Below are 14,529 nucleotides of genomic sequence, written 5' to 3'. Positions count from 1 at the left end.
TTTTTTTTTTAACTATGCTACAAACATAAAGGCAGTAGGATGAATAGGATTCTATGCAATGAGGAGATACAGGAGCTCAGTTCTGCAGAAGGATTAACTTGTCTGGGCTCTGCCTTAAATTTAATGAAACATATCATTCTAATTTTTAGACCATAGTCATTGATTCCAACCTGTCTGGATATGGGTATTACTGCTTTGATCAAAACTTGTTGCTCAGCATTTTATAAAAAGCAGAGATAAACAGTGAGGCAACAAATTGATTAAAGATGTCTGTGAGGAAACCACAAAGATCAGTGGGTAGGCCTATCTCCATTAACAATCTAGAAGGTTATCTAAGGATAAACAACACACTAATTAAAGTGCAGATGTTGCCTAATCTCTATGTCATAAAGTTCACAAATACAAACTATGCTGATAGATAAAGTTGGCAAAACGAGATTCACTTTATAATCTACTTCCTAACACAGAGAAGGAATACAGGTCATTGACTTTCACTGTCCTGAAAGAACCTGGAAATCAGTAATAAAGGTCCTAGAGCTGTGTTAGTGAGTAACATTAGACATAAACTTCAATACAGTACAGCAAAGTCTCTAACTGTAGCTCTAGAAGCATTTGCACTAGAAGCATTTGCCCTTGTAGAAAGGTCACGTACACTGCACTGAAATCACTGTATCTGTGATGCAACCTGGAGTTTGAGAGAAAATGTTGTACAAGATGCTCAGGTGACAACACAGAAGCAGACATTGAGTATTTCAGAGGATACATACTGAGTTAGAGAGGAATTATTTGTGGCGCAAAAAGGGAGTGTAATTAGGAGTGAAACAGAAATGCTAAATCGACTTCAGTGAAAAACCTAATGAACTGCTATACCCCAGTTTGGTGAACTCAATTGTTGAAGCATCTAAACTCTAAATGGTGAAGTCTCAAACATGCATGCTTAATGCAACACCTCTGCACAGTCTGCCTCTACTAAAGCTTTTCTGTTCAACTTAACATTAGGACTTTATGATTCGAACAACTAAAGCTGTTTGAATCAGCGTAGCTCTTTCAATTCCCCAGTGGAAACTCAAGCCCTAAATCTGCAACTTGATTCTTGGATTAGCTGGAAGATGTGTATGCAGTTCTGCCATTAGCAGCGTTGGGCTGATGACACAGGTGAACAGATAACTATGTATACTGCTTTTCAGAACATAATGCAAGAAAAAGCAGAAACTCTTCCTTCAGCTGCAATCCTCTAGTTAAAATATTTTATGATGATGCACTATCACAAAGTCAGGGCACTTAAAGATCAGAACTGTATTTTCTAGAGAACACCAGCTGACTACAATTTATTGAAGGTCCGTCATTTATTATGAGACATATTTATATTCTAGACAGCCACGAGAGTTTTTCTAGGAAAATTATGTGATCATCAGTGAGGGAAACTGAAAAGCAAAAATCATACAGAATACACAGTATTGTGAATCTTAAGTATCTAATTTGATATTTAGTATGCAGTATAAAAAACAGCCCAAATATATTTATATGATATGGGAAAAGGGTAGAAAATCAAAACACCATGAAAAAAAGTGGGAATCTTACTGAGACTTACTAAAAGGGATTCAATTTTAACTTGTATATAATGTATCTATGAGAATCCCACCATATTTCTATTTATATGTTGGATTTTATTACAACTTTATTTAAAATACTGTTGCTAGGCATGTTTTAAATATGTTGTAAACGTTAGACTTTCATATTCTATGTCTGTTTTTAGTATCATGGTGTTTTTAAAAAATATATGATTCTGTATTTCTGCGCATTAAATATTTCCAATATCTTTTTGTAAAAAAGCCATTCAATTCCTTGTCACAATGAGGGAAAGTTAAATGTGACATTCAACGCCTTCAAAGCCCTCCCTTTTTATTGGGAAAGAGCAGAGTACGCAAGGTCCTCTAAGGTTGTTTCACTTCAGCAGTAGCAGTGTAGCCAAACGAGTCCTCCCCCAAACATCTAAGCACAGTCAGTACATTCCCAACTCCTACAGCCAAGTTAAAGTGAAAACGGTCTTAGTTCGGTAATGATTGAGGTGGTTTGCTCTAATCAAATTAAACCAGCCAAATGTTCTTTTCAAAGGTAACTGTCTACTCTGCAGCTGTATGCAAAACACCACATCAAATGTGGAAAAAAAAAGTGATAGAATTCTATCCTTACAGTAGAGCCCTGGCTCCACAGATGAAGAGAAACAAAAGCACCAGTGCAGCTAGGAATTACGATCACAGAAAGCTCCCAGAAATATGCTAACTTAAGAAACAGTGAACAAAGTACTGAAATTTCCAGTTTATAATTAATTGATTTCAGGGAAAAGGGAGTTCTCTGGCATTGTTAAACAGCAATTTATCACACTGACCACACTTCAAATAGATATTAAAAGACTAGCCAAAGCTTCACATAAAAGAGAGAAAAAAAATAATGCAGGCTTTTCCACTCTGTTTCTCTGTTTCTATCAAAATATGTAATATTCTGCACTGACTAATGTTTCAAAAGTCCAAACTCAATAGGTTTCACTTAAATGCAGTATATGACTCATTTACACTAGAACTGAGTTTTCGATCATTAAACATGGGAAACTCCTGTAAAGATGAATTCATGTCTGAGTTAGTTTTTCATTTTCTTTTATTAAGAGAAGATCAATCACCTGTTAATGATAATCCAGAGTAATAAGCAGTCAGTGTTGGTATGAACCATTTTAAAACAGTACAGGACTTTTTGCTAAGCTCACAGATTGTTTGCTAGGTATGCCATGGGAAACCCACCCAAGGACAACTCTACCAATACCAGGAAATAGGCAAACCCTGTATTTAAGTATGAAAAACATTCACCACATCCTAAAAATTATGCAAGATACTTCAGAGAATAGAGCCCTATCTTCTTCTGAAACCCTAAAAAGACATCTAAAGCATCATATGAAAGAGCTTCTTATTACTCATATAATACAATTTTTATGCTGCCTAAAGAAAACATAACTGTGTTGTTAGAAACCTAAGGTCTGATTTTGAAGGGATTATTTAGGAGATTGTTTCCTTTTTGTTTTCCTAATGATGGGACAAATTTTCAAAGGTAAAGGGTAAATGAATAAATATAAAAATCAATACAATAATTTGGATGCAATGAGGTATTTTGAAAAGAGTTCAGAAATCAACAGTCACATTTCCATTTTTTGACAATCATCTCATCAAAAGCTTCCCCAACAGCAGCCTCCCAAATGGCAAATGTCAAAGGACATGATGGGAAAAAATACTCCTTGGAAAATTCTGAAGAGGTTTACTTATTAAATACAAATTCTTTAGAGTTTGAAGGTATACCTTAAATAATCATGCCTGCATATTTAGAAGTATTTTTCAGATTATAAAAAGATATGAAGAATAGGTAATAGTGGAGAAATGTTCTCTCTTTTTAAAGAAAAAACCACAGCTGAGTTATATATGTATATGGCACACTTACCTTCTGATAATTTGTTACATCATTAAGAATCAACTTGTTCAGCAATACTGGAAAATAACTAGATTTCATACCAAGCAAACTAAATGCTCTATATACAGAAGTTTTGGAATGAGCTGCAACCTCTATTTTCTTCACTGTTCTGTAAAATTATTCTACTTCATAGATTAATTTTAAAACTTCAGAACTAAATTACATCACCTAAGAATTATTAAAATGACAAATAATCACTCTTTATGCCAAATCCATGTTATTACTCTGCCAGGATATTTATATTACTTATTCTGCATTATTCATTTTAACTTCTAATGGAAATATGCTCTAGAAAAAAGGCTTTAATCTAACACATGAATAAGAATCAGGATCTGTAATTTGTATTCTGATGTATATTGTCCCTGAACTCCATTCAGAAAGATGTTTTAAAATTCAGTGCATTCTTAGCATCATAGCTAATTCTATTTGATAATGCACTTAGATCTGTGCTGAGCTTCAAACAATAGATTAAATCCCACCAAGCCCACCTGAGAGGCTTAGTCAGTGCTTTGCTGAGTCACAGACTCCAGGTCCTGCTCTCTTTTAAACCCTGGGATAGCAAGCAACTTTTCTTCTCCCTGACCTGTTCCACACTTCAGCCAGAAGTGAGCACCATGAAGCAAACTGGAAAGGCCCTATGAATCTACCCTGGCCCTTGTCTGTAAGTGGGGACTATCCTCTCTCCTGGCACCTAAACCTTTTCAAGGCTCAGTTTTGAATTCTAGACCCCACTCCATTCCCTGGAAGTCACTGCCTGCCATCAGCAGTGGTTATGGTGGAAGAAGTTGGTTTTCCCTTCCAGGCAGGACCCAGCAAGGCTAAATCTCTTCAAGAAGAGCACAGGCATAATCAGCCACAGATTAAAGAAGGAGGAGAGCACTGGACATAATCTAAAATGACTAACATTTATTCATACAAAGACTTGAAACATGGTTTTTGTAAAAAACTTAGATTTAGAAAGAGATAAAATACTTTTTAAAATGGTCTTGTACTCATTCCAGAAACTGAACTTCCTAAGGCTCCTAAGTCCATTCCATACTCAACCCTTCCTTCCTGACAGGGTCTTATCTTGTCCTGTTTCTGCCAGATCATGTAGTAAAACTAAATCATCACATCCATAGCTAACAAACAATTGATATGATTGGCAAGAATATCCCTGTCTTCCCTGTATGTGTTCATTCTGTGTACTGTAGGGTTGCAAGACGATGATGACAGGCCAGCATTCATGTTCACCCTCTGCCCAATGTCCTCTGACAACAAATTTCTCCAAGACCTATGTGCCCTGTTCAGTGGCAACCATATCATTCCTCTTTGCCCTCCAGCCATCAGAGAAGCAAATATTTCCAGTCCCTTCCTCCCCGAGAGTTTTGCAGTGTCCCTCGCAGTGGCCAGTCAGTAAAGGGATGCATCTTCCTTGCCTTCTGACCAAAACTGCTCTCCAGCCTGGAAATGCCTTTCCCTTGCCAAGGCACTTCCTGTGGTCACATCTGCCTTGAAGACAATCCTGTTTGTGTGAGACTGAAACTGACTCTGAAGCTCATTCAGTTTTTCCTTCCCATTACTCATCCACCATTTCTCCCTCAGCTGACATTCATCTGCCACATAAATATCTGGCAAGTTTCAAGTTCAGTTTCTTCTGCTCCACTCCATCCCTGCATCTTATTTTACTTTTTCTGTTTGCAAGACAATCATTTTAACTAGCAATGCCAAGATCACCACTTCTTTGTCTCTAGGGGCTTGCCAGATGTCATATTGAGTGATGCTACACAAAAATAAATTGTATCACACAATACAGCACACCGCTGATGTGCAAGAATGACCTCACAGACTAGAAGTTTAACATTAGCTTGGCAGAAAAAAGAAGGAAGGAAGCAGAATTCACTAGAGACAAACACCCCCTAAAATAGAAATGTTTCACTTGACAGGATGGAACATCTCAATGATTTTGAGAAGATCATCCTTTCGACTTATTAACAGTACAGTAATAAAGCCAGAAGCCAACATTAGCATCACCAAAAATTAGAAAGAAAATTAGCTACTGCCTTCTGAATTTTCCCCTCTGTATGCTTGCCCATAATTTCAGTTTAAAAAACAAATACATGTTCAAATTGTCATGCAAAAGGTTAACTAGGTACGGATGATCTGCTACCGATACGTCCTGAATGCTCTACCAGGTCAGACAGGGAACTTCAAGGCACTTACAAAAACACCTTCTAAGTACAAGGAAATTTTAAGCCCCAAGCCATTTATACACCTCTGGGACCTCTGGGCAAGGTCAAGCAAGTGCTGGTCTTTATGTCAGCAAGTGCAGGGATGGGGAGGGATGTGTGCACCAGCCTCTCTCCCCAACACCCAGGTGGCCTTGCCAAGACAATCAGCTGAGGGGCTCCACCAAGCACTCAAATGCAAACCAAGAGACATCAGTATGGACCATGGGACTGCAAAAGCAGGGAAAAAGCAGCATGACATGACTGCTGTACTACAGACAGCAGTTTGCAGTGCCATTAATAGTTCAATGGGTATAAAATAATATAAAAACTTGAATGTGGCATAATTGTGCAAATAGCCATAATTACTGTGTTTCCTCCCCACTGACTTGTACACAAAAAGGAATGAGGTAAAGATTCAGACTTCCAGCTAGGTGGATCGTTCTGCTGAACCTAAGTCAATTAGCTGGGGCACATATTCTGCAAAGTATCAGGAAAGAGAGAATCAAGATTTTATTTCTTACATAGTTATGATGACTTTGAATGGCAAGATCTCTGACACTTACCTTTGAAATAACAACCCAGCCTAGACTATATTTTAATAGGTCATATTGAATACAATTTCAGCTATTTAAAAACTGAATAGTTATTAAACCATGAAAATACTGAAGAAGTTGTATTTATAAAAGAAAAGTTATGAGATAGGAAGCAAAAATATACAGCTTTGCATTTTTGTTCAATTTTCTTATGGTTTAATGCTATTAAAACTGTTAAATAGAAATATAAATATGATAGAAAACAAGCATGCCAAGAACTACAGTAGTCTGTCTTGCATATCACCTTCCCAGAGTGCAAATTCACAGTTTGATGATGACTAAGATATGGGGGAAATTATTCATCTGATTACCAGCAGGAGAGAGATAAAATGAATGCAAGATACAGCTGAATTTAGCATTATAATCACAAGAAGAATTTTTACAGATATCTTGCAGCAGGGTTTTATACACAGGAATTTCCTGAATCTAATATGTCATTTATTCCTGGCAAAGTCTGTTCTTTATCGACATATATTTCATTTTTCCCAACTAGAACAGCACTAAGCTATGTAACTGCTGGACCAACTTTTGCCAGATTTACCTACTGTATATATTAAAGTTTTATTCAAGCATTACATCTGAAAGGTGAGCTAGAGGAGTACCTTGATCATCCTACCAGCTACAAGGGACTTTTCCAAGCCCACGACATAGCTATTTTCAGATTGATTTACAGTAAGCTTTACTCTTGAAGATTCTATTTTTAACTCTGTTTTGTGAAAATAAATAGAATAGAGTAAGGTGTCCTGTCAGAGAGGAGCTCTATAAAAAGGGTAAATGTGAACAGGAAAGGATTTTAAGCACATAGCAATTATTTTAACTGCCTTTTCCCATTGCCTTTCTACACACTATTCTTAACAGTCTTAAAAAAATTTAGATCAGTCCTCCTTATTTCCATTACAGTACAGATATTCTCATTACCATCACTGTTCTGATGAAGATTATATTCCCCTTTGATGCTTTTCTTGCCCTTGGAATGAAGGAACACAAAAAAACCCTCTCATAATTCGCAAGCAGTAGCCTGGAAAAATATGATAAATATTATGTTTTAAATTGTTCTGGGCTATTTAGACCTCTCTCCCTTGTGGAGAAAATTCTCTTCCAACCCTAGTGCTAAGCACTGGAAACCAGTTTTGGCTCTAACTATTTCTCAGAGGAAGTGATTCTACAACTGTTAGGACAAACCTGGGCTGGAGGAGCACTGCCAGTCCTATGACCAGCAAAGCCATGGAGCTCCACCTACACCTGCAAAGTACTGGGTCTTTCCTTACCAAACTTGTTCTTCACATTTAGCTCCACTTCATGGCAACAGAGAAGCCCTGGGCTGCTGAGATCCCTGCTGCACTCTCTGGAGAAGCCCAGAGGTCCCATTTGAGTTGAAAATGACACACAGCCTAAGTTCATGAGGCCTGAGATCTCTGCTGTCAGCTGATGCCAGAGCACCACAGCAGACCACAGGGCCTGTGCAGCTCATCTGTACAAAGTCTGTCTAAATCTTGACTCACTGAATGGCTGCTGGTTTGCATTGAGCAACTCATGGATCACACATGCCACTACTCAAAGGTAACAGATGCAACACAGTTCCAGCACAGTTCTCTCAGGCTAGTTGCTTATAATATTCAGAAAAAAACCTCTCAAAATCAAAAATATTTGGTTTAAAATATCTGTGCTGTTATTGCAGTGCTGAGAAAACAATGTACATTTTAATCCAGTATGCAGACATTGGAATTATTTTTATTTATTAGCCTGGCCATGATATCAGTTTCCAGAATGCATGCCCAAACAATTAAAATATTTTGAGCATAATATGTTCAATAAGTAAGTGCAGTTAAATCAGCTGCTTAAAATTGCAGATCTTATTTTATAATATTTCATTTTCTGAGTATATTTACACAATACAAAAATAGATGTTTAATTTCAATAAATTGTAAACTCTTCTACCATATTTTGTAACAGAACCGGGCCATTTAAATGTTTTCAAATAATTTTTCCATTTGAAGGATATGATTCTGGTCTCTCCAGAGGGCTCCTCATTTGCCCACAGGTTAAAAATATGGACAAAGGATATAAGTAATAAAATGTGAGGAATAGCATTCCTCACATTTTAGAAGAGATAATGTTTGAAATTGCTTATCTTCTGCCTTTTTGTGGAAAAAGGTGTGCAACCAATGTCCCAGGCGCCCTGATACATTACCAACCAGGCCCTTGTGTCTGAAATGCTGCTTATGGCAAAAGGTACAGGCTTCACAACACCACTATGAGGACCTGACACAAACTTTCACAGATTTTTATACTGAAATTACATTCTCATATTGTTGGTTAAAATACTCACTGCTTTGCAGATAATCAGTTTTCATTCAAGCTTGTAAAAATATCTGAAGCTTCAATGTATTTATGCAATGCTCTGTTGAGATTCAACTGCACTTAGATCAAGCAAAAGAATCCTGCAGTTGCATAGTCAGTTCATTAAATAGCTCTTTGGAAAACAAGAACTTTATATCAATCATTAAGCTGCATTCGAGATTAGAAAGCTCTTAAAAAGATCTTTTACATCATATGGAAAGATGGCTAATGGTAGAAAAATTGTTATGTTCAATTATTCCCAAACAAGATTTAGCTTTCAAATATAAAAATGGCTAAACCTGGACAACTGAATCTTCATTTTCTCCCATAAATTGATGGGCTGCATATCAAAGATTTTGACAATTCCCAATTATTCCTCTACTACCAAGCATGAACTTTGTCTCTGCTCCTCTAAACCAAGTCACTTGATTCAGTGATCAGACAGAGGATGCCCACTTTTGAAGTATACTGACTAAGCCTCTGGCATTATTAGGTGCCAGCCAAGGTAATGGTTATTAACTGAATTGTGGATTTGCTTGATGAGCAATGGAATGTGAGCTGTGTCTGTCCCATGCTCACTAAAGTGAGACCGATGACAGGCAATCCACGATCAGCATTTCAGAAAACATACACTCTGCCTAGTCAGTTTTGACATAAAAGAGACTGTCACATTACACTGCCTTGAAATGAACAAAAGTGAATTCATCTCTAGCAACTGACTTTTGCAACTTAAATATTATTCTCTGTCTCATCTTTCCTCTTGTGCCTAATAAACACCCCCCAATCTCAGACCCTACAAAAAAGGATGATTACACGTGCAAGGCATTTTGAAATTCACCTGTGAGTTCAGAGTATCTATTTCTCTAAGACCGAAAGAGTCTTGGTGTTAGTGAAGTACAAAAATGTTTTCCTTTTGCTGTGTAATATGCATGTAAGTAACACAAAGAATGGAAATACTCTTGCTAATATAGCACCACCAGCAAGATGCTGACCAGTTTCAATGTGGGTATCTGCAAAGTGAAACTTACTTCTTGAAGTTCATAATTTTAATAAAAGATGCTCACAGGCTGCTGAAGGTTTCTAGCTATAGGAAAATGTAAGAGGTTACAGAAGGGCTAGCTTTATCATTGAGAGCACAGGCTGTTTATCCAGGATTTATGCTTTTGACACAACAGAAAGGACATCCTGGGGCCACTGCCACCATTTTGTGAGCAAGGTCTGACACCTGTATTTTTGCCCTCTTGGTAGCAGAATCAACAGCTCATGGTGAAAATTAGTACCAAACAGTACTCAACCCTAAGGGTGCTGGAAAAGCTTGAAGTCTGAAGCTGTTGCTTCTTTTTAACACCGTAATCTATAGCTCTCTGAAAAACCACCTAAAAAGGCAGAATGCACATTCCACTACTGCTCTCATTCTTGCCATTTCTATAATGAACAGAGCTGGTAAAAATCAGCTGCAGCTGGCAGTACTAACAGGTCAGACAAAACCAGGGAGAGGTTGGGCTTTTTTTCATTTTCTCTCATGCCTGAGGAAATAGTATATATATGGCTCTTTGCCCATCCATTCCAACACTTAAATCACACACCTATGCCTCTGGAGATGGGTGTTTGTGTGTGTGGGAGGCAATGCACAGGGATGAGGTGAGGTCTGGCAGGCAGCACCATGGCCTGTTGAAACCTCAAACCACACTTCATGCACGCAGTTTAGCGCTCACTTCAGCCACAAACCCAAACTAGAGTCCATTCCATTTATGCCCCCAAACTCTGCTCACCCAATTTATGTACTACACCCAGGACCTCAATGATCAGGACAGGGGTCCCACTTCCTCACCTGACCACGTTGGGGTGTTCGAATGTCTCCAGGTGCCTCAAAACCGCCACCTCTCGGATAGTGGACAGCGGCATCCCCTCCTCGCTGGTCTGCACCCGTACCCGCTTCAGCGCAACAAAGCGACCTCCGTTCTTCAAGTCTCGGGCTTTGAACACCTTCCCGTAGGCTCCTTCCCCAATCTCAGCCACACATTCGTACTGCTGGTCAGCCAGGTTTGTGCTGTCCTTATCCATGCTGGCACCAGTCCTCTTCCTCCTCTCCAAGTGCCCCGAGGTGGCTCTCAGTCTCACCTGCTTTTCGAAAACCAGTACTCTGCTGGGATGCAGACAGGCCACGCACTCGGTACCCCTGCCAGAGAGGCAGTAGGAAGCTCTTGCCCTCCTGTTCTTGTTCCTTTTCTGTACTGGCCACAATGCGCCTCCGCTTTTGGCCACCAGGAATTATCATACAGTCTTTGGGAGCATTGCCTGTGTAAAGCCAAACAAATCTGGAGGACAAACCAAGCAAAAAAAGTGAGTTTAGTTCAGTTTACTTCATGACTTTGCATTGTTCAAAACCTGCTAAAATTAAACTAATACAGATATGCAAAGCAAAATCATGGCGGAAAGGAAGATGCGAACCATGAGGGTGACATATGTATCAACGTCCCGGAGTGGCTGATACACTACAAAGTTATCACGGTCTGCGCAGAAAGCTAGGTAGACATTCGGCTACAGAGCAACAGCATCCTGAGGGGTTTCACTGATAATGGGCTAAAGATGATGACCCCGTGACACATGAGCAATGGGGATGGCAGAGCTAGCTAGACATGTGTGAGAGGAAGTGTTCCTCCAAGAACTTATGTCAGGATTTCAGGACTTAAAGTTTTCTTCATTTAACGAGGTGGAGTCCTGGATATGTATTTTGCTATATTACTGACACTTGCAATTAACTAATAACATTTGGAGGTTTCTGTCTTGGTCTGCTATCTCCTGTGCTAAGCCCCCTTCATGAACAGATCATGAACACATTGCAAGAAACAAAGCACCTGTGGAGAGGCGAAATACGTGCATACTTAGATGGCAATAATACGTTATGAAGCATTGTGTGCTGAAGTAGATTCAGAAATATGAACTTTAGCAAATTTACTAACAAGCAAGAGTATTGGCTGTGGATACTGCTACATGTGTCACTGGCAGCTCTTTGCAAAGCAGCATGGTGAAAGACGTCTTCAGGAACAGCATGCTCTGCTGCAGAGTGCATGAGGCTGGAGAGCAGAAGCACTTCTGCATCCAGTTTCATCCACTTTCTTCAGGACTGGGCAAACCCTCTCCCCTCACAAAGCTCCACATCAATTCCTCCCTTCTCCCTGACCCTTTTTAACACAGCGATACAGTGACCTCCAGGATTGTAGCCCTCTCCTACACATTTTTACCGCTCTAGGATGAATGGGTCCCGGAGAGGTGAGTCGGGGATCCCTTAAGTACAATTCAAGCACAAAGCGCGAGGACTATTCCGCACACTTACGCTGATCTTAACCTTAGCTGGAGACGAAAAGCGCAATCTGAAGGAAACCCGTGCCCACTGCTCAACCCTTCTCCTCGGCTGCAGCCGGAGGCGGCTCCCTGCCTCGCCAGCTTCAGTTCCCGGCACGGCTGCCACCGCACCGCATCGCCCCAGCCACCGGGCAGCCCTGCGTCCCCCGCCTGCAGCATCACTGGGCGACACCGAGCGCGGGCCGCCGTGGGGGGCCACCCGGAGCCCGGTGTGCGGGAGACCCCTGCCCGAGCCCGGTGTGCGGGGGGACCCCTGCCCGCCCCGAGCCCCCGCCGCGGCCGCCCGCGCCCCCTCCCGCCCCGCGCCGCGGGCAGGGCGCCCCCGAGCGGCGGGCAGCGGCGCCGCGCGTGCGTGGCGGCGGGGCCGGCGGGCCTCTGCCCCGGCGCGGCCGCGTGGAAACTTACCCGTGCTCGCCCTCCCCGGGCACGGCGGGGCACCGGGGCCGCCCCCGGCCGCCGCTGCCCCCGCCGCGCTCCCCTCCGCGGGCGCCCCGCAGGCGGCGGGGGGTGGCGGTGGGGGACACGCGGGGAGCCGCGTCCCCGCGCTTCCTCTCAGCGTACGGGGCGGGGAGGGGGGCCCGGCTCCGCTGCTCGGCAGGACGCAGAGAGGACCCCCCCCGGCGGCTCCCCCTGAGGGCACCCCTTCCCCCGCGGGCCCCTCCGCGCCCCCGCACCGACCCCGAGGCGGTTGCGGCGGCACCGCGGGGCGCGCTGCCTCGGCCCGGCCGCCGAAGGGACGCGTCCGCGGTGCCGCCCGCGGGGAGGTGGGGTGAGCGGTGTGGGCTCCCGGGCCGGACGGGGAGGGGACGGCGTGTGGGCCACGCCGCGGGGCCGGGTGCGCGGAGCACATGGGCGCCCCGCGTTACCTGGTGTGCGCCACGGCCGCCTGCACCGCCACCAGTTCCCCAAATAATCCTCAGCCCCGGGGGGTGGAGGGGGGGGAGGGAGGGGGTGAGTCCTCTCTAACACAAACCTCCCATTGAGCGAGGCGGGGTGGAGAGCCGGCCCGGGGTCTGCCCCTTCACATGGCGATGTCTCCGGCAGGTCCCGGCAGCGGCCGCCCGGGCCACACAGGTAGCTGATCCGCGGCTCGGCCGCCCTCGGCTCGCATCCTCCTGCCGCCGCCGCCGCCGGGCTGCACCTTGGCGCAGAAGGAGCTCGCACTCGTCCCCCAGCCCGCTCCTCCCGCCCCCACCCTGCCCGGGGAAAAGGAAAACGCGAAATAAAAATCGCGGCCGGCGGCCCCCGGGGAGCTGCAGCGCCACGATCGCAGCCCCGCCGGCCGCAGCCTGCGGTCCGGGGCTCGGGCACCGGCCCTCGGCGCCGCCGCCGCTCCGCCGCTGCCCCGGCGCTGCGCTGCCGCTGCTCGCTCGCTCCCCCGGCCTCTGTTCTGCCTGGGAGCAGCAGCAGCTTGCTGGCTTTTTTTTTTTTTTTCCCTCTCCTCAACTTTTTTTTTTCCCTTGCTTTCCCACGCTGGCTGAATGTGACTTGACCCCGTTTCAAAAAAGTTTGACATAGTGCTTCAACATTTCCGCATTCCTCCCCGACTACAAAGGCTGCAGCCGCCTCCTTCTGCTTTCTGTCTCTGCTCTCTGTCTTCACACTCAATGAAATCCTTCATGTGCCCCTGCCAAAGGCAGCCGCATACCGCAAGGGTCGCCGCGAGCGCCGCGGCCAGGCATGGCCCGGGGCGAGCGCCCCAGGGGGTCCCGGCAGGGCCCGGCCCGGCCCCGGCCCCGGCCCGGCCCCGCCGCGCTCGGCGCTGCACGGGCGCGGGCTCAGCCGGCTGCGGCAGCACTGAGAGCCCTGACTCATTCCTAGAGCTCAGCGTGCGAGGCGCTGGGAAATAACCCTTTTGGGGTTTCTGTTTTCCCCCCCGCCCTCATCATGGGAAATAACTATTTAAATTTTTTTTTTTCTCCTCCAGAAAAACGCGAATTCCTCTGTGCTTTTTTAGTTCTTTTTTTCCCCCTCCTTCTTCTTTTTTTTTTTTTATTTTTTTTTAAATTATTTGCTACTTTCCATTCGCAGTCAGTGCAGAGCTCCGGCAGGAAGTAAGCACCCGTGAATGCTTTTGGGAAGCATCAAGAAACTTCGTTGCTGAAGAGCCCCCAATCACAGCAAAGTCTTTGCCCCGACAGAATTGCTGTTGGAGATGCATGGGGCAGGGGCCCAAGGAGAGCAGGGTGTGCAGAGGAGTAGGTTGCACCTGTTTTCTGATGCAGAGAATATTCTGTATGGAGCCAATTCCTGCAAATACTGAAATTCACCACAGAGAAAAATAATAAAAATTTTAAAAAAAATCACAAAACAAATACCAATCAACTCTGTTTCCATGGAGAAAAAGCATATGGCCTAGTTCCCAGTTTTCCCAGCTGGTACCCTACCCTCTAGCACATGCTCTTCTGGACCTCAAGGATGATTATGATCCAGCCCCTGAACCACCTCATACACTGATTTAACTGGGAAGGAGGAGACCCAAATCCTCTTTTACAGTGAGAAGTGTA

At 43.8% G+C, this 14,529-nt stretch overlaps 1 protein-coding gene across 3 annotated transcripts in view; it reads right to left on the bottom strand.

Annotated features, from left to right (window-relative positions):
- Nucleotides 1-13,535, bottom strand: part of CDK6 (cyclin dependent kinase 6) — a 130,915-nt gene extending 117,380 nt beyond the window's left edge. Inside the window, exons 1-2 of one of the 3 annotated variants that reach the window (XM_084215032.1) lie at nt 12,996-13,535; nt 10,488-10,974 (exon numbers count right to left, since the gene is read on the bottom strand). In XM_084215032.1, coding sequence (XP_084071158.1) covers nt 10,488-10,720 — 233 coding nt within the window. In that variant the 5' untranslated portion in view covers nt 10,721-10,974; nt 12,996-13,535. Of the gene's footprint in view, nt 1-10,487; nt 10,975-12,427; nt 12,615-12,888; nt 12,931-12,995 lie in introns of those variants that run through there. The other 2 variants (XM_084215033.1, XM_084215031.1) reach the window with 2 other exon arrangements.
- Between the last annotated feature and the right edge of the window lie 994 nt (nt 13,536-14,529).

This window comes from Fringilla coelebs (assembly GCF_963513975.1).
Source record: "Fringilla coelebs genome assembly, chromosome: 1".
NCBI classification, from domain to species: Eukaryota; Metazoa; Chordata; class Aves; order Passeriformes; family Fringillidae; genus Fringilla; species Fringilla coelebs.
This window is presented reverse-complemented; position numbering and strand designations above follow the sequence as displayed.